Raw genomic sequence first — 21326 nt, 5'->3', positions numbered from 1 at the left:
CCAAGGCAAATAAAAGCGAGTGTCTAGACCCATGGGCCCTGGGGGAGTTTTCGTTCCTGTGCCAAAGCTTTGCCACAGGCTTTGTGCCTGCTGGAACGGGGGGCACCCAGCTCCCCCTTGGTATAGGGTGTCCTCACCCACCTCGGGTGCAAGCCCCCAGCGTTCAGGGAGAGATGCTGCCTGGCAGGAGGATGGAGGTGGCCACTGTGAGGGGACTCCCCGTGTCCCCATCCCTGTCTGTGCCCCCCTGCTCTGTGTCCTGGGGGGTGTCTGCTGCATCCTGGTGAACAGGGCATCACCCTTGGCGTGGTACCCAGCGTGGTACCCACTGGTGCCCCACAGGGCATCACCCTTGGCGTGGTACCCACTGCTCTCCCTGCCCGGGGCCACTGGCTCGCCCGCCCCATGGTGGCCACTGGCCGGGCTGTCCCCCCGGGCCCTGAGCTCAGTGCCCCCAGCCCGTGCCATCCCACCCTCCCTGTAATTGCTTTCCCCTCTGACAATGCCCTGGGAGGTGGCAGCCGGACCGCGGGGAGGATGTAATCCCTTAACCGGGGCTCACCCAGCCCCTACAAAGCCCCGCCAGCATAATGCCGGGGTGGGGGGAGCCGTCTGGGGGGGGCAGTGGGGAGAAAATTATAACAGTTTGAGTTAAATGAAGCTTTAAAGCAGAAGAGAAATGCAACACCCAGCAATTACGGCCGAACAATGCGCCCGGCGCTGCCTGCCCAGGTGTGGCAGGCAGGAATTAGCCGAGCGGCCGGGGTAATTTTTTTTTTCCCCTCCCGTTTCCTTCGGCCCCACAACCCCGGCTCCTTGTTTCTGCAGGAATTTGAGACATTCTTGAAAGGAGAGGGCTTTGAGAAAGGGGCCGACTGGGTCCGGACCCTCCCTGCCCCCGCCGCCCCCTCCCCAATTTAGCCAAAGCTTCAAAGGTAGAGGAGTTCCCTTTGTGTAATCTCTGCTTTAATTTTTCCCCGTCCCTTTCCTCGCCCCCCCTTCTCTTCTCCTTCCCAAGCCCTTCCTCTCTTTTCTTTCAGGGTTTTCCCCTTCCTCCCCTCTCTTTCTTCTCGACCTCCCGGGATAGAAAGGGCTCGGAAGGGTGAGTCCTTTTTAATTATGGCTGGGGAAGAGAAAAAAAAAAAACAAAACAAAACCTCACACTGCTTCTTTCTTGTTTTTTGAGGTGAGACCCGGGGCGGGGGGCGGAGGTGGGGACAGGAATGTCCTCTGTGCAGAAAGTGCACTGGAGGGTGTCTCGCCCTGCCGCAGCGTGCCCAGCCTTTCCCCAGGCTTCGCTCTCCCGCGGGCTGGGGATGCTCAGGGGCTTGGGGATGCTTTGGGGGGGCTTAGGATGCTGAGGAGGGGGGGCTGTGCACCCAGCCAGGGCTGGTCCCCAGCCCCACGACCCCAGAGCAACCACCTCCCTGATGGATGCCAGCCCCCCGCCCCGCCGCCGTCCCCAGCCCCGTGGTCCTCGCACCCCACAGGGTCCCAGCCCTGGCAGGGGCATCACGGGGGCGGCGGGGGCTGGTGTCCCCCCGGGCTGGGTGTCCCCTGAGGCACATCCAGGCCAGCCCTTGCAGGGCTGCTGTCACCAGGCTCCATCGGAGCGATGTCCCTTGCAAACCCAGCAGCCCTGCCATGGGGCAGCACGGGCAATTTTGGGTTGGGCAGCTGCCTCGCAGAGGAGCCCAGGGGCTGCGTGTCCCCCCTCGGGGCTGCAGGAAGGCTCCTCGCCCCCATCCTGTGGGGCAGCGAGGCCGAAGGATGCTCCTGCACATCCTCCATTGCTCGGCGAGGCCGAAGGATGCTCCTGCACATCCTCCATCGCTCGGCGAGGCTGAAGGATGCTCCTGCACATCCTCCATTCTTGGCGAGGCCGAAGGAGGCTCCTGCACATCCTCCATCGCTCGGCTCCAGCCGGTTGCGGCGGGAGGCGGTCGCTGTAGCAACGTGCCGTGCGGCGCAGGGGAGGGGATGCTCGGCACAGGCATGGCTCCCGGCGGACAGGCAGACCTGCCTGCAGCGGGCCATGGGCTCCCTTGAAGGTAGGGCCCTGCTACCCTCTGCCCCCGCGCCCCGGCCCCCCAGCAGCCCCCCAGGCAGGGACCAGCAGCTCCCTGCCTTGAGCCTGGCTTTGAAGGGCATCACCGGGACGAGGGGTGACCCTGCGGGGCTGGCGAGCACACGGGGGGCTCTCGGCGAGCGTGTCCAGGCTTGGCTTTCGGTGGGTGCACGCGAGGGTGCGAGAGCCGGTGCGTGGTGCCTGGCTGGTGCAGGATCTGTGCGTTTCCAAACTCCTCCCTCCCTCTGGGCACCTCCGGGTGCTGGGCAGGCGGCGTGGGGGGCTCAGCCCACGGTGGGCACCGCGGCCGGTTTAGGCACCCCAGCGGCTCCCGGCGCAGGTGGCAGCCGCTGCGGTCGTCTTCATGCTTGAGAAACTGGGTTAGCATGGGGGAGGCAGCCGCAGCCTCGATTATTCATGGGCACGGCCCCGGGGGGGCGGCCGGCAGGGCTGGGGCTGGCGAAGCCCCTTCAGCGTGGGGGCACGGCGGCATCTCGGGGCCAAGGCTGTGATGCTCTTGGTCCAACGAGCCATGCTGGCCCGGGTACCAAAGGGTGTGGGGCGTGCATCCCCCTGGACGTGCAACCCTGGGTGTGCACCCCTGGGTGTGCATCCTTGGGTGTGCGTCCCTGGACGTGCATCCCCCTGGACGTGCAACCCTGGGTGTGCACCCCTGGACGTGCACCCCCCTGGACGTGCACCCCTGGGCGTGCATCCCCCGGGGTGTGCATCCAGGGGGTCCGGCGGTCCTTGCTTGAGCCAGGAGGGAAAGTGAGGCAGCAAACGGCACCGAGCACAGCGCCGGCGAGAGGACCCAGAAATGGAGCTGCTGTCACCAGGCAGCTCTCTCCCACACAGAGCCGGGAATAGATACCGGCTCCCAGCGCTGCGGCACCAACGCAGCCCCACCGCCCCCGGCGGGGTCCGGCTGTGGCACCGGTCCCGTGCCAGCCGCCTGGGTTCTCGGCCAGGCCTGCGTGCCAAGGGGCTCTGGGGGGGGGACAGGGGCGGCTGCAGCCTCCCTGCCATGCCCCAACCCAGCCCCGGGCACCCGGCCAGCCCCACCGCCGAGCCCCGGGGGGCTCTGGCCGAGGGCAGGGGCTGGACCCCGGGAACTGGGGGGCTCGGGATGCGGGGGGCAGTGGCTCTCCACTGGCTGGGGACGCTTGGGCAGTGCCCAGGAGCAGGGCAGCATCTGCAGAGATCGGGGCTTGATTTTTTAGCAGATGCTCAACACCTCGCTGGGCTCTGTTGGCCCCGCGGGTGGAAATTCCTGCTATGTTTCCCCTCCCAGGGCAGCAAGGGGTGGGTGCCGCCCTCCGAGCACCCCCGAACTCAGACTGGGGTGGGGGCCGGACGGGCAGTGCCACCCTCACCCACCACCCACCGTGCTACAGCCCAGCCCACGCGCTGTGGGGTGCTCAGCCCCCCTGCTCAGCGCTGCGGGACTCGGGGGTGCCCAAAGCCCAGCTACATCATCCCCTGTTTGCAGCGGGGGCTGGAAGACGGGGTGCCGGGGACCCCTGGCACTGTCCGGGCTATTTCGGGCGGTGCCGGGCAGGCCGGGTTTATTTATGTTTTTCCTCCCTCTTTGTGCCGGGGAAGCGGTGGGAGCGGGAGCGAGCAGCGGCGGGAGCGAATACTGCTTCGTCATGATGCCGGCTAATTCTCCTCTTGTTCGGAAAGGGACTGAGCCAGCAGCAGAGGTGGGGAGAGGCGAGCAGCACCCACGCACCCACCCACCCACGCACCCACCCACCCACGCACGCCCTACCCAGCACCCAGCATCGGTTATCGGCGCAGCGGGCGGCACAGCCGTGGTGCTGGGGCTGGGAGATAGGCTCTCACGCCCGCACGCTTGCACGCCCGTGTCCGGCTGTCACGCTCTCGGATGCGCGCTGCAGCGCGCCGGCGGTGGCTTGGCCGCAGCCAGGGCAGCTGGCCCGGCAGCCCACGGGGTAATTCGGTGGCCGGGCAAGCAGAGGAGGCCCAGGGGTGTCCCCGACAGCTCTCCACGGCTGGAGGTATGCGGTGTCCCCATCCCTAGGTGAGTGGCCGTGCCCTGCGTGGCTCGGTGGGGAGAGGGGAGGGAGGTGGCCATGTTCATCGGGGACGCAAGGCCAGGGGTGTCTCGGGGGGCCAGTTCATCGGGGTCGGCATCAGCCACCCTTTGCTTTCCTGTCGTCTTTTGGTGCCACCGCTCCACCTCCCCCGGCTCTGCGTAGCCCCCGCTGCTGGGGGGCTGTGGGGGGCTGGTGACAGCCCCACATCTTGTCCCCCGTCTTCTCCGGGGGCTGCGGCCGTGCCCCCTCCCCACGCCTGGCGCGGCAAAGCCAGCTGCCCTTGCCGGGGGGCCGTGGGGACAGGAAGGGCGGTGACCCAAGGCGGGGACATGGGCTCTATCACCAGTGGGGTACCCCTCCCGGGGCTCCCACCCGCACCCCCTCCGCAGCAGCGCAGTTCTCCCAGCACCCCCCTTCACCCCACACCCCCCCCCGGGACACCCCCCCAACGGGGCTCGGCCGCTGCCAGCTGAACAGGGACATGCCCTGTCCTCCTTCCCTGGGGACATTGCCATCGGCACCACGCACCCCAAGGGAGGAGGCCAGAGCAGCCCAGCCATTCCCAGCCCCACTTGTGGAGTGAGTTTGTGGGGTCTCAGTGCTGTTGCTGGGGGGGGGGACACCCCCCATCCCACTCCCCCCAGGCGCAGGCTGTGATGGGGTTTGATGCTCCCTGCGTGCAGCGTGGTGGGGCCATGGCGGTCGGGGTCTCGCTATGGGCACGGGATTTTGGACCCCCCCCTGCTCCTCCTGGCCTCATCCAGCCCCGCTGGCAAGGCACGGAGGGGCCAAACGCCCATCTCCCCACTTGCCACGGAGCATCAGGGGCTACCGGGGGGGGGGAGCTGGGGTGCAAAGCCCAGCTCCCCAGCTCTTGGCCATGGATGGGGCCATCTCCCGGGGGGGTCGGCTCCTGGCTGTGGGCGTGCGGGGCCAGTGATCAGGCAGGGCTAAGCCCAGCCTCTCCCGGGAAGACCTGGGCCACCAGCTGCCACCTCAGCCCCGGGAAGCCCCTGGTCACATCCCACCGCCCGGTGTCCTGCCAGGTGGGTGCCTCGCTGCGGTGGCCCCGTGCACGGTGTCGGGGTACCCAGGGACCTGCCACGACACGGTGCTTGATGCAGGGCATCCCGTGGGGCAGCGCCCGGGGCTGGCAGAGCTGGGGCCTTCTCGGGGACCGGGGGCATCACCAGATCCATGCCGGGAGCCCTGGAGGGACGCGGCCTCCGCACAGACCCCCGGTGGGTCCCTCCCGGCCCTTCCGCGTGCGGGATGAGCAGGCTAATCCCATTTTAATCCCAGATTACGTGCCACGTGAGCCGCTGCCCAAGGCGGGCTGCGGTGTGGCCATCAGGGCAGGGGATGGACCCCCCCTATCCAGGAGCTTTAGGGTGAGCGCCACGCATCCCCGCTCTAAACTTGTTGGGGGGCTCGGAGCCTCCCGGCAGGGCTGGGGGCCAGGAGAGCAGCTGGGTTGGCCCAGACCCATTGGATGGGAGGAACTGAGCAGCCGGAGGAGGTGGAAATACCCCCTTCATCTCCGGCCCCTCCTGGATGGGGCAGGCAGGGTGCTGCTATCCCCCCTCCAGCCAGGGAAACTGAGGCACGGAGCAGCCCTGTGTCCGTGGGAGGGGAGATGGGCAGGGTGCATCCTCCGCCCTAGGGGATGGAAAAATCCCGGAGGCCAGGCGCTGGCAGCTGGTGGCTTTTAAGGCCACCGAGGCGTCCCTCGGCAGGGCCATGCCAGGCAGGGTGCAACGGCACGGAAGGAATGGGCTGTCAATAGCCGAAGGGTCGCTCCCCTCTGCCGGGCGATGCTCTGGCGGGGAGGGAAAGGGCGAGAAACAGGACAAAGAAGGAACCGGACACCACTGAGACGCGGGTCGAGGACCCACGTGCTCCCCACCAGCTCGGCCCCGCCGTGATCGAGTTGCCGGTGGGGCCCCCGTGTGCGGCAGTGCCTCGGTTTCCCTTGGCGAGGTGGGGAGGATGCTCGGTGCCTCTCCCGTGCCGTGTTTTTTTGAGGTTTGCAGCAGAAGGAGGAGGAGGAGGAGGCCGGGGCTGGGCTGGGAAGCACCGGACACCGTTCCCAGGGCTGGCGGGAACCGTCTGTTCGGGGAACTTGTGACCCCACCGTGTCCCCCCCCTCCGCCGCTGGCGAGGAGCCGGGGCAGCTGCGGGAGCGGCAGGGTGCCTGCACCCAGCACGACGGCAAGGGCAAGGCAGGCAGTGAGGAGGAGGAGGAGGAGGGAAAGGGGAGGAAGGCTGGGGGTCCCTGCCCGCTCCCCGCCCCGGGCGAGGGGGTTCGTGCAGCCTGGCCCCCGGCCCGGGTGCCGGGCGCTGATGGCTTTGGCGGCTGCGAAATGTCAAATCCGGATTTCCTCGGGGTGGGGAGGAGGGAACTGGCCTCTTCCCGCTGCAGCGACAGCCCTCCCCACAGCCCCCCCGGCATGTGCCGTGCAGGGGGGGCCGGCACCCCTGCAGCCCGGCAAACCCCCGCCAGCACGTGGTCCGTCCGTCTGTCCATCCCTCCCTCCATCGCTCTTCCTCTTCATGTGCATGCCTGCCCAGCGCCTTTCTCTCCCCGCTCTGGCGGAGCGCCGTGGGTACCCGCAGCATCGCCCTGGGAGGGGGGCACAGCGTTACCCCCCCTCGCCCCGCTCGCCCTCGCCCTCCCGGCCAGGAAAATCCCAAACACGTGCCGGGCCGGCCTTATCTCGGCGAGCAAGGGAGCGTGCGGGGGACCTGCCAGCGAGGGCTGCTGGGGAGATTGGAGGTTGCCATGGGGAGAGAGGCTGCCATTGGGGCGGTGGCTCCCTGCCTGCCCCAGATAAGGTGTCCCCACGTCCCCTGGCCGGGGGGGGGGACCGTGCCCGAGCTGGTTGTGCAGCCCCGGCACCCCTCGCCAGCCCTTTGGCTCCGTCGCGGCATTTCTCCGCACCCCTGGCTCAGGCTTGTTTTCCTTCCCCGCCGGCATCCGCATCCACCCGTCCCCGCACCCACCCTCCCGCCGGCCTCTGCCGCTTCCTCTGCCTCCTGCTATTTGCTATCTCATCCATCTGCTCGCCGCCACCACCGCCGCATGCCACCGCGTCCCCACCGCCTGCCGCCAGCCTGCCCGTGCCCCCAACCCCGTGGGGTGCGAGCCGGAGGCGAGGGGCTGCCCTGGCTCTGCCGCTGGAAAGTGTGAGCTCATGGGTGCGTGGGGCAGCCGCTGCTCGCCCGGACAATGCCGCCTTGTGCCGCGCTCGGTGCCGATCTGGGGGTGCCTGTCCCACTGGTACTGGGTCCTGCAGACCCCAGGAGGGCTGGGAGGTGCTGGGGATGGGTGTGAGTGGGTCAGAACCCCCGCCCCCCAGTGCTGAAGTGGGGGTTCTTTGTGGTGGGGTGGTCTCAAGGAGGGACGAGGCTCGAGCCCAGAGCCGCCGGCAGAGCCTCCTCGTCCCGGCTCGACCCTCGGAGGAGCGAGCCGAGGGTGGTACCTCGTGCCGGGCTGGCTGCCGGCAGCTGGAGGGTGCCCCGGGCTTTGTCAGATCTGGTCCTTCTCCATCTCTGCATCCCGCAGGGACAGGCTCTGTGCCCGTGCTAGGAGCCGTGGGGCTGGGGGGCAGTGGGGCTGGGGGTCCCCAGAGGCGGTGGCATCTCCCCAGCCCCGTGCACAGGCTGCTGGCGGGGGGGGGGGGGCTTCAAGGCTGGAGGGCTCCACGCTGCTGTTGCTGTTGTTGCCTGGATTGCACGAGGTTTTTCCTAATGCCCTCCCTTCCGAAAGGAGAAGTTTTGAGGAGAATGGGGAATTTTCCCCTTTGTGTGCGGCATTGTGGGTTTAAAGCACAGGGAGGGCTCAGGCCTGGGGGCTGCGGGGCAGGGGCTGAGCACAGCACGCCCGTCCCGCTGCTGCTGGAGCCTTCTCGAGGCCGCTCGCTGTCGGTGGACAAAGGGTTTCATTACCTCTGCTCCGCTTGCCAGCGCTCGTCAGCAGCCACCGCGCCGCTGGGCAGCGGGGCCGGCAGCCGGCACGGGCGGCACGCAGCAGGGCAGAGCGCTGCGGGCACCGGGGTGGGTTTGCAGGGACAGCGGGAGGACAAGGTTGAGCTTCACACCGTTGTCATCCTGCAAGCCACCGTCACCTCTCTCGTCTTCGTTGCAGAGGCAGCACCCGAGCACCAGCCCGGCATTAGCACCCAGAGGGATGTGGAGCCACAGAGGCAGCGGTGAGTGGGGGTCCGGCATGCCCCGGCACCTCTCCCCTGCCTCGGGGTAGACCCAGAGCCGTTCACCCACCCTGGGGACGGTGGCATCCCCTGGCAAGCCTGTCCTGTGCCGGCGTGTGAATATTGGAGAGTGGGGCTGTGCCGGCCTCGTGCCGCGTTAGGGTCCGGTGCGTGGGGGCTGCCGGGCTCAACCCCACGGCAGGAGGGTGGTGGGGAGCCGGGCTCTGCCCAAGCCCACTGCCCTCAGGCACCTTGCCCCGGGACCAACCTCGGGGTGCTCTGTGCCCCCCCTGGCAGTGCCCCGAAACCCCTGCTCTCCCCATGCAGGACCCTGTGACTGACACAGCCCCGCCAGCCCGCAGCTGAATGGAAAGACTGCAGAAGGTAAGGGGGGGCCATGGGCAGGGTGCTGGGGGCCATGGGCAGGGTGCTGGGGGGTGGCAGGGTGCTGGGGGCATGCAGGCAGTGGGGAGCCCTGCACCTAGCGAAGGCACACAGGGGCTGGTGGCCAAGGGCAGGGGCTGGTGGCCAAGGACATCGGCAGAGTCACCGTAGGATGCTGCTAGCAGGGCCCTGCCTTCCTCCTCCTCCTCCTCCTCCTCCTCCCAGCCCAGCCTGGCAGCACCATCTAGTGGCAACGTGTCCTGGCCAAGCCACTGTCACCTCCTGGGTGTCCCCTGCCCTGAACCACAATGCTGGAGCAAAGGAGACCCCAGCACCCATCCATCCCCAAGGGCAGTTTGCCCTGGTGCACTGAGGTCCATGGGGCACAGGGGTGTCCCCGGCCCCCCCTGCCATGCCCCGGGGTCCCGACCACGACCCTGAGCCCCTTCCTGGGCTGGCCGTGCTGAGGATGAGGTTCGCTAAAATCTCCCCTTTTCCTTCCAGCAACCGCTGACCTCCCCTGGGAGCGTCTGTTCCTCCCGCGGGTCCAGTGTCCCCGGATCGCCCTCCAGCATCGTGGTAAGAGGTTGCTCACATCTTCCTGCCACATCCCTCCATCCGCGCGGTCGGGGTCTGCCTCTCCAAACCCTCTCCATCACCCCGGAGGGGCCACGGAGGATGCCAGCCCCAGGGAAGCCCTCCCCGTTCCCCAAAGTTCCCTTTCTGCACCCAAAAAAGAAGGTGTTTCCCCTTCTTTCCAGGCCAAGATGGACAACGAGGTTCTGGGCTACAAGGACCTGGCTGCGATCCCCAAGGACAAAGCGATCCTGGACATCGAGCGCCCCGACTTGATGATCTACGAACCCCATTTCACCTACTCGCTCATGGAGCACGTGGAGCTGCCTCGGAGCCGAGAGGTGAGGGGCCAGCTGTGTCCCCCGGTTGTTTTGGGGAGCTGGTGTGGGGAATCCCCCTGGATAGAGGGGTCCTTGAGGGCAAATGTGGGGCTGCTGGAATAAATTGCTTCTTGCCTTCTGCAGCGCTCCTTGTCTCCCAAATCCATCTCTCCTCCTCCGTCTCCGGAGGTGAGTACCGGCGCCGCGGGCCCCAGCTCTGGGATGCACGGGGGGGCTCCGAGGAGGTGGGGGCGATGCTGAATTGCCGGGATCTCGCTGCTCACCGGTCCTGCTTGCCCGCAGGTCATCCGGGAGTGGCTGGAGAGCCGGACCCCCGGCAGCACCCCGCAGCCCACCTCTCGCCAGGGCAGCAGCTCGACCCGCAGCAGCGTGCAGCACTTCCACCGACCCGGTACGCTCCCCCGGCACCGTGACCCCCCCGGCGCTGCCTGACCCTGAGCCCCAGCGCAGAGCAGGGGGTCTGGGCAAGTGCCTTTCCAGAGCTCTGAGCTCCCTATTCCCGGCCCCCAACTCCCTTTTTCCTTGCAGAGACCGACACGACAGAGCTCAACATATACAAGAAGCCTCCGATCTACAGGCAGAAAGGTGAGCGGGGGTGTCTGTCCCACGGGATGGGGCACCCTGGGGCGCTGCCTCACCCCCCTGTGCCCCGCAGAGCACCATCCCGGCGCCCACCATGGGAAGCATCTCATAGAGGACTTGATCATCGAATCCTCCAAGTTCCCAGCGGCGCAGCCCCCAGACCCCAACCAGCCCGCCAAGATCGAGACCGACTACTGGCCATGCCCCCCATCCCTGGCCGTCGTGGGTAGGTGGGGAACAGGGGCAGGCCAGGGGGTGGGCTGTACCAGGGGGTTTATCCCCCCCAGAGACCCCGCAGGGGTGCTGGGGATGGGTATAACGTCCCCTCTTTTCCCCCAGAGACGGAGTGGAGGAGGCGGATGGCCTCCAAGAGAGGGGAGGAGGAGGAGGAGGACCTGACGGAGGAGATGAAGAACCTGCGGGAGCTCCAGAGGCAGGAGCTGAGCAAGGTGAGGGGCAGAACGGGCGGGCAGGCACCCTGCAAGGGGCTGGGGATGTGCTGACACTGACCCCCACCCGTGTCCCTTCGTCCCCAGGTCACCTCCAACCTCGGGAAGCTGATCCTGAAAGAGGAGATGGAGAAATCTCTCCCCATCCGGAGAAAAACCCGCTCACTGCCGGACCGGACACCCTTCCACACATGTACGTGGGATGCTCGTCCCGTATCCCATCCCTTCCCTTCCCCACCTGGTGGCTTCAGCTGCCTGCACCCCTGCCAGTTCCCGCAGCCCTGCCTGCACCTCTGACCGTCTCTTGCTCTCTTGCAGCTCTGCACATGGGGAGCTACAAGAGCTCCTCGCTGCCCGCCTCCGGCCGGAGCACCCTCACCCGGGTGAGTGGGCAGGCAGCTGCCCGCACGCTGCCAGGGCCACACGGCCTGGGATGGGGTCTGGGGGTGGCACCTCTCTGATGCTGTCCCCTGTCCCCTTGCAGCTGCAGTCGGCAGAGTTCAGCTCGGCAGGCAGCGATAAGGGCAGTCCGGGTGAGCATCAGCCCATGGCGCGGGGATGATCCTGGGGGATGTGGGGATGTCCCCGGGGATGTGGGGATGTCCCAGGGATGGGGAATGTCCCCAGGGATGGGGGATGCTGGGGCAAGCCTGGGCTCAGCAGAGGGTGGAAAACCACCTTTCGAGGCTTGTCATCACCCAGGGGAGGATGGGGGGGGACACGGCGGGGGGTCCCCAGGGCTGAGCCCTGCTCTCCTCTGTTTTCCAGGCCTGCAGGTAAGCACTCGGCTGGCTGCGGAGACCCAGCGAGAGGGTGATGTACGCTGGGGCAGGAGGGGACAGACGGACACCGAGGCCACCTCTGTGATGGGTCCCGAAGGGGAGAGGGGAGAGCTGGAGGTGGGGAGGGTGGGTGTGCTGGTCCCCGGGCTGGAGCCCATCACCTTGGCTTCAGTTTGGGCGGGAGAGGGCAGCCCTTTGGGGAGGCGGGGGTCGTGGCTGACATCAGGCTTTGTCCCCTCAGAACGGCCAGCGCGGGCGCATGGACAGAGGCAATTCCCTGCCCAGCATGCTGGAGCAAAAGGTGAGCGGGGCTGGGGGCTGCGGGGGCTTGGGCAGGGCTGGGGGGGGAGCTGTGGAGGGGGCCTTACAGCCTCCCCTGCCCCTTGCAGATCTACCCCTACGAAATGTTGATGGTGACGAACCGAGGCCGTGTGAAGCTGCCGCCCGGCGTGGACAGGACCAGGCTGGAGGTAGGGGCTGAACTGGGGTCGGGGGGGGGGAAGGCACAGAGCGGGGGGGACCCGGCACCCCATCACCCTCCTCTCCCCCCGCAGCGGCACCTCTCCCCCGAGGATTTCCTACGGGTCTTCGAGATGCCCCCCGAGGAGTTCAGCAAGTTGGCCCTCTGGAAGCGCAACGAGCTGAAGAAGAAAGCCTTCCTCTTCTGAGCCCGCCTCGGCCCCGAGCTCAGTCCCTTCGCGCCGTGTAACCGCTTTAGGGCTCTCAGCCGGTTTTTACTAGGATCCCCCCTTCCCCTCTCCCCCAGCCCCCCGGCTCTGCCCCTCGCCTCGCTCCTCCTGCGGGAAAAGGGCTCGAACCTGCCTCCATCGCCCAGCTCGCAGCGGGGAGGTGGGGCTGGGGGCAGACCCTGCCCCGGAGCAGGCACGGTTCAGCCAGGAGGGGAGATGTGGGGGGGTCTCTGTGCGTTGTGCCCCCCTCTCCCCCCGGGCACGCTGGCAGGGGCAGTGCCTGGCTCTGCTTTCGGCCCACCGGGAGCATGCTGGCTCTGGCTCCGGGGCGCGGGCGGTGGGGTGGCATCCCTCCTCCCCGGGGGTCAGCTGCCTCCGGGCCCCACACCCGGGGTGCCCCTCTGCCCCCCGCGCCTTCACCCCGAGACTTGGGAAGAGCCTGGGGGCCGACTCACTGCCAGACCCATGCGCTCCCCGCAAAGCCAGGCCGGCATCCCGCCTTGCCCCCCCTCCAGCCCCCCTTTTAACATCCCCCCCGGTCCCTCCTGTGCCAGCTGCTGCAGCGAGGACCGCAAGGACACTGCCAAAACCTGCCGGGCACCGGGCTGGCGGAGGGCAAGGCTGGGATGCCGGCGAGGTGGGGCAGGGGGTGGCAGAGCGGGGGTCTCCTGCTGCATTTCTAACTGCAGATGCGCCCGCAGTGGGGGGATGCACTGGGGATGCAGCCAGGCAGACCGGAGCAGGGCACGGCTCGACGGGCACCGTGGCCCCCGGGGTCTGGGCAAGTGCTGCCTGGCCCCCCGTGGCCATGCAGGCAGGGCTCGGCACCGGGCAGCACCTTCCCTTCTCGCACCTCTCCCATCCCCTCTTCAGGCACACGTTTTGGGCAGGACCCCTCTGCCCCCGCACCCCTGGCCCCCCCACGCTCCCCGGTTTCTGTTTCCAGCCACTTTCCAGCCACTAGACCTTGTTGGGATGTAAAGAATGTAATTTATCGGGAAATCACTGGCCCATACTTGCCTTTCACTGCTACTCTACAAACGACATATCTATAAATATATATATAAATATGGGTTGTTTTCTGACTGGACTACAGTGATTCACTTTCTCTGTTTTGTTAGAGTTTATTTTATTTGCTGGTGTCGGAGAATCCGCGTGAGAGTGATTTTTTTGCTTACAATTAAAGGTGAAATGGCTTTATCCAGCCCGGCTCCGCTGCTTTGCTTTCCCCGCCCGCCCCCGGCCCCAGGTCCCTGCAGATGGCGGTGGTGCTCCGAGGAGGATGCGGAGCCCTTCCCCGCCTCTCCCCCGCCCCGGCCGGGCTGTGCTGGGGGCCCGCAGGGCGTGTGCGAGCCGAGCCGGGCCGAGCCGAGCCGGGCCAGCGCTGCCCCGGTCCCGGTCCCGGTCCCGGTCCCGGTCCCGGTCCCGCCGCGATGTGAGCTCGCCCGCACCATGGCCCGGCAGAGAGGTACGGGGCGGGGGGTGGAAAGGGGTGCAAGGCTGCAAAGGGGTGAAAGAGAAGGCAGAGGGTGTGCGTGGGGCTGCGTGGGGTGGGGCAGGGCGTGGGGGTGCCCACGGGGGTGCGGCTGGGAGGGGGGGTGCCCACGGGGGTGTGAGAGTGGGGAAGAGGGTGTGGAAGGGAAAAGGGGGTGCACGGGAAAGGAGAGAGCGCACGAAAAGGGGTGAGTGGGGGTCAGGGGCAGCGGGAAGGTGCGTGGGGCTGTGGGATGGGTGCTGGGGAGGGAAGGGGTGCGAGGGACAACGCATGGGTGTCAGGGCTGGGGGTATCAGAGCAGGGACAGGGTGCCTGCGTGCCCCCAAACACAGTGGGGTGCCGGTGCACGGTGCCGTGGCAGGGTGTGGGGTGCCAGGGCTTCTGCCAGCACCCTCCCTCGGGCAATTTGGGGGTGCAGGAGCCGTGGGGGGAGCGCCTCCGCCCTCGCGCCGTGGCCCGGAGCCTCCCCGCAGTGACAGGTCACGCTGCGGCCAGCAGCTCCGGGCTTGGGGCGGCCTCCAGCCTCCTCCTCTGAGTCATCCCGCGCTGGGCGAGAGCCGCCCCGAGCGCTGGAGCGGGGCCCCGGGGTGCCCCCGCGCCGCTGCTCCCCCTGCACCCCGCGGGGAAGCGGGGCTGAGCCCGGACGCCTCTTGCCCCTTGTTGCCCGGACGAAAAAAAACACGTGCGGCCACGGGGCAGAGGTGCCAGCCCCGAATCCCGCGGGTGCTGGCGTCACCCAGGGATCGTGCGCTCCCGTGGCATCCCTTGGGCAGCCCTCTCCTTCCTCCTCCTCCTCCGAGGATGAGGATGCCATCAGGCTGGGCCATGGCCCGTGGGAGCAGGGCGCTTTGCTAGGAGACAGCTGTGTGTTTGGGGGGCGTTTTCCTCCCGCCCTGGAGACCGAGGCAGCTGTTTTTCCTCTCGGCTGCCTTCCCTTGGCCCGGCAGCAGGCAGCTGGCATGGCCTCGTGGGTGAGGACGGGCCCTGCCTGCTCCCCACCGGGCTGCGGACACGGCCAGGCACGGCCGGGCACGGCTCCCCTGCCCCACCGAGGGCATCGGGGCCGGCCGGGGGGAGCGCAGGGGGAGGCTGCAGGGAGGGCTGAGGGGGTGAGTGGACGGAGATGTCATTGCCGAGGAATTTGGCCTGGGCGGAGGAGAGGAGAAAGGGAGGGAGAGGAAGAGCCAGGCACACCGGGCACGGGGGGACAGGCTCCGTCCCCCCCACGCTCGCGCTCTGCCCGCAGGTCCCTTTGGCCAGCCCCTGCCCCAGTCCCCCCGCCGATCCCCCAGGGAGCTGGTCCCCCCCTTCCTTTCCCCAGTTTCCAGGGAAATCCAGATGTTTGGGCCCAGCTCCGGCATTGCTCAGCCTCGCTGCCCTGCCAGATGTTTCCTCTCCCCCCGGGCAGGGGTGTGTGCTCCCCGGCCGGGGACACTGGGGAGGGGGACGGTGCTTCCCCCCGTGCCAGCACCTCCGTAGGGGCTTCTCCCATGTCCCCTCTAACACACGTGGGACCGGCGGGCTCCTTCCCCCTGCCTCCCCTTGCCTCCCCAGGGGCTGCCGCTCTCTTTGGGTGGGCATTGCATCCCCACCAGCCCCGAGCAATGCGGGATGCGGGGATGTGGCAGGGCACGGGGATGCTGGGGTCACCTGGGGCGTTGCGGGCAGTCACGGGGCAGCATCCCGGCCGGTGTGGCTTCGCTGGGGTTGTCCCAGTTGAGCCTCTTCCAGTCGGGAAATGGCGAGGAGGGAGGCTGGGAGCGGAGCAGGGCGGCGTGGGGGAAGCCAGGGGGTTTCGACAGTGGGTCTGCAACATTTTATCCCAGCTGGGAGCAAGGAGCGGAGCCCGGGGCGGCCAAAGCAGAGCGATGCAAACCGCTTCCAGATGTACGGCAGGAAGGAGCCGGGGGAAGGCAGGCAGCGGCCCGGGGAGGGCCGGGGGGCATCTGCCCGCTCCTGCGGTGGTAGCCAGAGGTGCCCAGGGCAAGGGGGCTCTGGGGGAGCGGGGCGAGGGGCCAGGCTGGGGGTCTGCGTGGTCCTGCTCTGCCACATGCTCCTCCAGCGCAGGAAATGCCTGCACGGACCCGGAGCTGATGGGGCTGTCGCTGTTTGGGGCCGGAGGGACCCTCTCCCCGTGCCCGTAGCCCTCCGGGTCTCCCCCACCTCGGGGGCACCATGGGGTGGAGGCAGTGCTCTCCCATCCCCTTGCGTGGGACGAGGAGGCACAAAGCAGCTCCTTGTCCCGCTCCATCCCTCCGTCCTGGCACGGCAGGGTCGGGGTCCCCAGCTGGCGCTGAGCCCTGACCCCGCTCCCTGCCCTCGGAGCGGGCAGCGGGTGAACGCTCAGCATTTTCGGCATGTCTGGAGCAGCCTTCATCAGCTGCTCCCGTGTGCCATGTCTCCTCCTCCTCCTCCTCCTCCGCGGCGCGGGAGGAGCAGCACGTTGGGCTGCCCGGCACGGCCCCTGGCCACAGCTCCCCTCGCCCAACTGGGAACAAACCCTCTCTGTGAGCGCACACAGAGGAGCCTTCAGCGGCGCGGGTCCCCGTCCCCCCTCCTCATCCTCCCCTGGCACCCCAGGCCCGTCAATAGCGGGACTGTGCGGAGCTGGGGCAGGTGCCGGGAGCGGGGGCACGGCCGGCGGCACAGGGCATGTAGCCCCCACGTCTGTCTGCGTGGCATCGGAGAGGCCCTGCCAGCCCTGCCCAGTGTGGCGGGCAGGGGATGGGCATCCCTGCCTGCACCCTGCTCTGGCGGGGTGCGGTGGCACGTCCCTGTCCCCTGCAGACCTGGACAAGCTGCTGTCCGACCTGCGGTCCTTCCTGCTCATCCTGGACCGGGAAAGCCTCAGCGCCGCAGCTCGGGCCAAGAAGAAGTCGGTGGCCGATCTCCTCTCCCGGCTGCAGAGCCCCCCGTGTGAGCGCGGGTCTGCGGGTGGGGGGACGGGGCGGCCCCCGCTTAGTGCCCGGTGAGCAGCGGGGAAGGCAGGGGCTGGTTGCGGGGCTGTGACTGGGCGCTCCCCCCGCAGCAGAGGATGCAGAGTACATGATCATGCGCTGCCTCTCGCCTTCCCTGGGGACCCCGCAGGGCCGGGCCAGCCCGGGTGAGTCGCACGCTCTGACCCACACCCCATCTCCACCGGCAGCTCATTGCGCGTGGCCGGGGACGCTCGGCTCCTCGCCAACCCGGCACGCCGCTGCCGGTTCTGCTTTTCCCCCCAGGAACCAGGACGGTGGACGCAACGGGAGGGAGAGCCTGTGAGTGCCGGCCGGCCAGCACCCTGAGCCTGCGTGGAGGGGTAAGGGTGGGCAGCGGAGGGGTGGGGGGCTGCAGGTGCGCTCGGGCAGCAGCACTGGGGCAGGCGATGGGAGAGGGGCCATCCCTGCACTGCAACCTCGCTCGCACAGGGGGTCTGGCCAGGCTGGGAAGGTTCCCGTGCTGCCTGCCGGCTCCAGGCAGAGCCCCCCGGCAGTCCCTTGGGGACCCTGCGAGGTTCACCCCAGGGGACAGCACCTTCAGAGCACCCCTTCTCTCCCCAGAGCAAGGTGCCGGGTGTCTCACCATCCCCACCGGCTGACGACTCCTATGAAGATGCCGAACCCCTCGGCCCTGGCAGATGCACTGGCTCCGGTGAGCACCCCACCGCACCCCCTCCCCGGCACCCGCATGCACCCAGCACCCTGACGCTGTCCCGGCTCTCAGGTGGTGCCGACTCCGACAGCAGCCACTACGAGTCGTACGGGGAGGATGAGGATGGCGTGACAGACCGTGCCCACTATCTGCAGCGGCCGCTGGCCACCGGCCCCGATGCCGAGCCCCCCGGCCGCCCCGAGGCACAGCTCTGCGGCTTCCTCTGGAGGAAGCGCTGGCTGGGGCAGTGGGCAAAGCAGCTCTTCATCGTCCGGGAGCACGTGCTGCTGGTAAGTGGCCGGAGGAGGATGGATGGAGGGTGGGAGCGGGTCCCCGAGCTCTGCCGACCCTGCCGTGCCTCCGCAGTGCTTCAGGTGTGCCGCCGACCCGCAGCCAGTGCTGGAGCTGGATCTGCGGGGCTGCCGCGTTGCCTACAAAGCCAAGCGTGGCAAGAAGATGCCGCACGCCCTGAAGGTGACAGGGACGGCGGGCGAGGTGCTGGTCATCGGCTTCCAGAGCCGGCAGCAGGCTGAGGACTGGAGGAAGGTTTGGAGGTGTTGCAGCCTGGCAGAGCTCTGCGTGGGCAGGAGGGAGGGGTGGGCAGGGAGAAATGGGGGCACAGCCCTGCTGGGGTGCTCCCGAGGTGGCTGGGGATGACGCCGTCTGTCCCCAGCTCCTCTCCCATCCCAGGGGTGCCTGGAACCCCGTTGGAGGGGGGAGCGGGAGCTCGGGGCTGCAGTGCTCCCCCTCTCCCTCGGCAGGTGATCGAAGAGGTCAGCAGCGATGCCCCGAGCGGGCTGGCAGCCATCAACGTCCCAGCATCGCCCTCCTCGAGGCTCGGCAGGGTGAGCTGCTTGTCCTCCCCCGGGAAACCCAGGCACGGGAAAGGGGCTGCCGGGGGTGTTGAGAGGACACTCCAATTCCCCGTCCCGCCGTCCCCGTTGGGTGATGCTGGGGAGGGTTGCATTGCTGTGGGGTGAGGGTCGGGGTGCAGGGGGCTTAAAACCTTGCAGGGACAAAGCTCTCTGGATCTCCATTCTCAGGCTGTCGGGTCCCAGCTCGGCAAGGAGGAGGAAGAGGAGGAAGATTGCTCCCGGCAGAGCCCTGCCCGCAGCCCCCGGCCTGGAGACGATGCTAAAGGAGGTGCGGGGCATGGGGAGTGGGCGAGGGGGTGTCCCTGCACCCCGTGCCGCTGCTGATGGGGGATGCCCCCCCAGGTTTCCTGGCGGTGCGGCTGCGCGGGCGGTGGCAGCGACTGTGGTGCGCGGTGCGGCAGGGAGCCCTGCGCATGTTCCCCGAGCCCGGCGGTGCCCAGCGCCCCGTCTGCGCCCTGCGGCTGGAGGGCTGCGAGGTCTCCCCGGGGGCGGCCGCCGGCTCTCCCCAGCGCCTCCGCATCCGCATCGCCCAGCGGGGCCGGGAGCTCGCCCTGCTGCAGGTGAGCAACCGCCGCGGCACCCCCAAGCCCCCCACATCCCTCTCTGGGGGGGAATCCGCTGAGCCTGGACCCTCTGCTCCATGCCAGACCCGTTCGGATGAGGAGAGGGAAGCCTGGCTGAAGACCCTGCAGGCCAGGGGAGGAGGGGAGCCAGCCAGCGACAGCCCCTGCACCGAGACCCCCAGGCTGGGCGATGCCAGCAGCTGCCCTGCTGCAGGGTAAGGAGATGCTGGCCGGGGCACGGCCGGCCCCAGCCTTCCCGCTCCGCTGCGGGGCCGCAGGCAGTAAAGGGACCCCCCTCCTGCTTGCAGCGGGCTGCTGCTGCGCCGTGTCCCGACCCCCAACGCCTACATGGACGACCCCTTCGGGCAGCTCCCGCCAGCCGAGGGCCTCAAGCACCTCTACTCCAACGTGGAGCGGCTGCAGCAGCTGGTAACCTCTGCTGAGACACCTTGGTCCCCCCCATGCAAGCCCCAGGGCGAGGGGGACGGGCTCCCACCACCCGTTTGCCCACGGGCTTCTCCCGGGCTTCCTTCCACAGCAGCAGAGCTTGGGCCGAGCAGTGCAAGGGCAACGCAAGAGACCTGTGTCGGCGCTGCCCACCGGTGCCTGCAGCAGTGCCCCGGGCAGTGCCCTGCCCTCGCAGGCAGGTGAGCAGGGGCTGGATCATGCAGGGGAGCACCCCAGCCCCGCGTGCTGGGATGGAGGCTGCCGTGCCCATGAACACGGTGTTGTGCCATGATTCCTCTGCCCTTCCTCCCCAGCATCAGCGGCAGCTCTCCGGGGCAGGGCTGCCAGCCCACAGCGGGCGAAGGTGAGCCCCGAGCTCCGGAGCAGGGATCTCTCCTGGTCCCAGCGCACCCTGACGCTGCCCGAGAGGAAAGGGGCTCGGGACGGGCTGGATATCCTCATCGGTAGGACCGCAGAGGGGCTCTGCCCCTGTGCTGGGGGGTGCCTGGCCCTTGCCCGAGCAGCCGGAGGGGTCGAGGGGTGCCCGGGCTTGGCAGTGCCCCTGCTGTCCTTGCAGGGAAGAGAGCCTTCCCCAAGCTGGAGGAGAAGGTGGGGCAGCTGGAGAGGACCTGCCGCATGAAGGGCAGGCTGAAAGCCGGCTCCGAGATGAACCTGCTGGCCATCGGCAAGTCGCTGAAGGGCCACATCGCCGCCACCGCCAGCTCAGCTGGCTCTGAGGTGGGGGGTGACCGGGGACGGGCACCGGGGAGGGCATGGGCTGTGGGGAGCGTGAAGGGCTCGGGAGGGCAGGCATCGCCCTCTCTCCCCTCCATTTTTCCGGCAGGGCTCATTCCTCACGCCGCTGTTGAAGCGCACTGCATCGGCGAGGAGCGCCCTGAAGCCATCTCCCTCCCCGGTCATCGTCGAGAAGGGAAAAGTGCTGCAGAAGAGAAAGGTACCGGCTGGGAGCTGCGTGGGGTGGGCAGAGTTAAGGTGAGCCGGGTACCGCACATGGTGCTGGGACACAGGGGGGGTTGACCGCTCGTCTTGGCCTCTCTCCAGGAGTGGGAGATGAAGTCTGCAATGTGACCTGTGCTGCAGCGGCCCCGGGGCAGCACCCACCCCGCAGACGTACCTGCCGGACCGGGCATCTCTCAGCAGAATGTAGGGCTGCACGTGGATCGTGCAGAACCAGCCTGGTATCTGTTTTTTAACCATCAGTATCAACGCTACAACTACGCACATCTATTTTTTATATATATATATATATACATATAAACTCTCCATCTGTGGGTTTCTAGTTTCTCTGGCGCGAGGGCTGGAGGGCGGCGAGCCCCTCGCAGGCTCATCACCTTCTTGCCCATCCCAGCACCTTGGTTTTGGGGCACAGATTTCCCGGTTGCAAGCCTCGTGAGCCGCCAGCTCTGTCCCCAGTGCGGGTCCGGTTGAAAAGGTGCACCGGCAGCACCCCGGCCCCCCCGGGGACACCCTCTTGCAGGGGTGGGTGCAGATGTACCCCGGACCGAGCAACCAGGGGGACGACACGTGCAGAGTGGTGGGGGCTGCTTGGGGCACTTCATTGCACCTTCCCTGGAGACGGCAGGACCCGGGCTGGGCCCTGGGCTGCTTTCCAGCAGCGGTGTTCGTCATGGCTTGTTTTTAATTGTAGAAACATTTTTTTTTAAAGGACTTTAAAAAAAATCCCCAAAATCATAACATTTGGCTTCTATCAGGTCGTGCTGCGGGAAGAGGTGAGCTGGGGTGGGGGGCCTGTCCCCATCCTGGTGCCCAGTGTGCAGAGGTGGCTGTCCCCTCCCGGTGCAAGGTGTGGATGGGGGGGGTGTCCCCATCCCGGGGCGAGGTGTGCATGGGGGGCTGTCCCCATCCCAGTGTGCATGGGGGGCTGTCCCCATCCCGGCACGAGGTGTGCATGGGGGGGTTATCCCTATCCCGGTGTGCATGGGGGGCTGTCCCCATCCTGGTGCAAGGTGTGCATGGGGGGCTGTCCCCATCCCAGTGTGCATGGGGGGCTGTCCCCATCCTGATGCAAGGTGTGGATGGGGGGGTTATCCCTATCCCGGTGTGCATGGGGGGCTGTCCCCATCCTGGTACAAGGTGTGGATGGGGGGCTATCCCCACCCCGGTGTGTATGGGGGCTGTCCCCATCCTGG

General features: G+C 67.9%; 2 protein-coding genes across 12 annotated transcripts; both read left to right on the top strand.

Moving 5' to 3' along the window:
- Nucleotides 1-3868: 3868 nt before the first annotated feature.
- On the top strand, nt 3869-13349 carry DMTN (dematin actin binding protein). Of its 7 annotated transcripts, none has more exons than XM_072846298.1 (17): nt 3869-4115; nt 8279-8342; nt 8670-8726; nt 9231-9305; nt 9488-9643; nt 9767-9811; nt 9926-10034; nt 10172-10228; nt 10299-10451; nt 10565-10674; nt 10762-10867; nt 10993-11057; nt 11159-11207; nt 11443-11582; nt 11698-11757; nt 11846-11926; nt 12011-13349. In XM_072846298.1, exons 3-17 carry the CDS (start codon nt 8709-8711, stop codon nt 12122-12124), a joined length of 1338 nt encoding a protein of 445 aa, XP_072702399.1. In that variant the 5' UTR covers nt 3869-4115; nt 8279-8342; nt 8670-8708; the 3' UTR covers nt 12125-13349. The 7 variants fall into 7 exon arrangements, with proteins under 7 accessions (XP_072702399.1, XP_072702403.1, XP_072702404.1 ...); XM_072846302.1 differs by having other exon boundaries at nt 3870-4115; nt 11443-11573; XM_072846303.1 differs by having other exon boundaries at nt 3871-4115; nt 11443-11492.
- Nucleotides 13350-13473: 124 nt separating this feature from the next.
- On the top strand, nt 13474-21182 carry LOC140643946 (actin filament-associated protein 1-like 2). Of its 5 annotated transcripts, none has more exons than XM_072846330.1 (17): nt 13474-13613; nt 16428-16556; nt 16669-16743; nt 16862-16938; nt 17180-17270; nt 17343-17560; nt 17637-17816; nt 18032-18115; nt 18314-18413; nt 18488-18705; nt 18793-18923; nt 19017-19137; nt 19247-19355; nt 19470-19619; nt 19733-19893; nt 20000-20110; nt 20218-20822. In XM_072846330.1, the coding sequence occupies exons 1-17, from the start codon at nt 13598-13600 to the stop codon at nt 20242-20244; spliced, it is 1998 nt and encodes a 665-aa protein (XP_072702431.1). In that variant the 5' UTR covers nt 13474-13597; the 3' UTR covers nt 20245-20822. The 5 variants fall into 5 exon arrangements, 4 of the variants coding, with proteins under 4 accessions (XP_072702431.1, XP_072702430.1, XP_072702428.1 ...); XR_012039693.1 differs by lacking the exon at nt 13474-13613 and adding an exon at nt 20889-21182 and having other exon boundaries at nt 15673-16556; nt 20218-20354; XM_072846329.1 differs by lacking the exon at nt 13474-13613 and having other exon boundaries at nt 15673-16556; nt 19250-19355.
- The last annotated feature ends 144 nt before the right edge of the window (nt 21183-21326 follow it).

The sequence above is a fragment of the Ciconia boyciana genome, chromosome 25 (genome assembly GCF_034638445.1).
Source record: "Ciconia boyciana chromosome 25, ASM3463844v1, whole genome shotgun sequence".
In the NCBI taxonomy this organism is placed as follows: domain Eukaryota; kingdom Metazoa; phylum Chordata; class Aves; order Ciconiiformes; family Ciconiidae; genus Ciconia; species Ciconia boyciana.
The sequence above is the reverse complement of the archived record's forward strand: the minus strand, read 5'-3'. Positions and strand labels throughout refer to the sequence as shown.

What these genes read in the sequence shown, in the direction of transcription:
- DMTN (XM_072846298.1), top strand. An exon ending in CTCCTCCTCCGTCTCCGGAG is followed by an intron (nt 9,812 to 9,925) that starts GTGAGTACCGGC and finishes GCTTGCCCGCAG; the next exon opens with GTCATCCGGGAGTGGCTGGA. An exon ending in TGGACAGGACCAGGCTGGAG is followed by an intron (nt 11,927 to 12,010) that starts GTAGGGGCTGAA and finishes CTCCCCCCGCAG; the next exon opens with CGGCACCTCTCCCCCGAGGA.
- LOC140643946 (XM_072846327.1), top strand. Translation starts at nt 15,998, where the DNA reads ATGTCTGGAGCAGCCTTCATCAGCTGCTCCCGTGTGCCATGTCTCCTC. An exon ending in TGGAGACGATGCTAAAGGAG is followed by an intron (nt 18,414 to 18,487) that starts GTGCGGGGCATG and finishes ATGCCCCCCCAG; the next exon opens with GTTTCCTGGCGGTGCGGCTG. An exon ending in CGGGCTGGATATCCTCATCG is followed by an intron (nt 19,620 to 19,732) that starts GTAGGACCGCAG and finishes CTGTCCTTGCAG; the next exon opens with GGAAGAGAGCCTTCCCCAAG.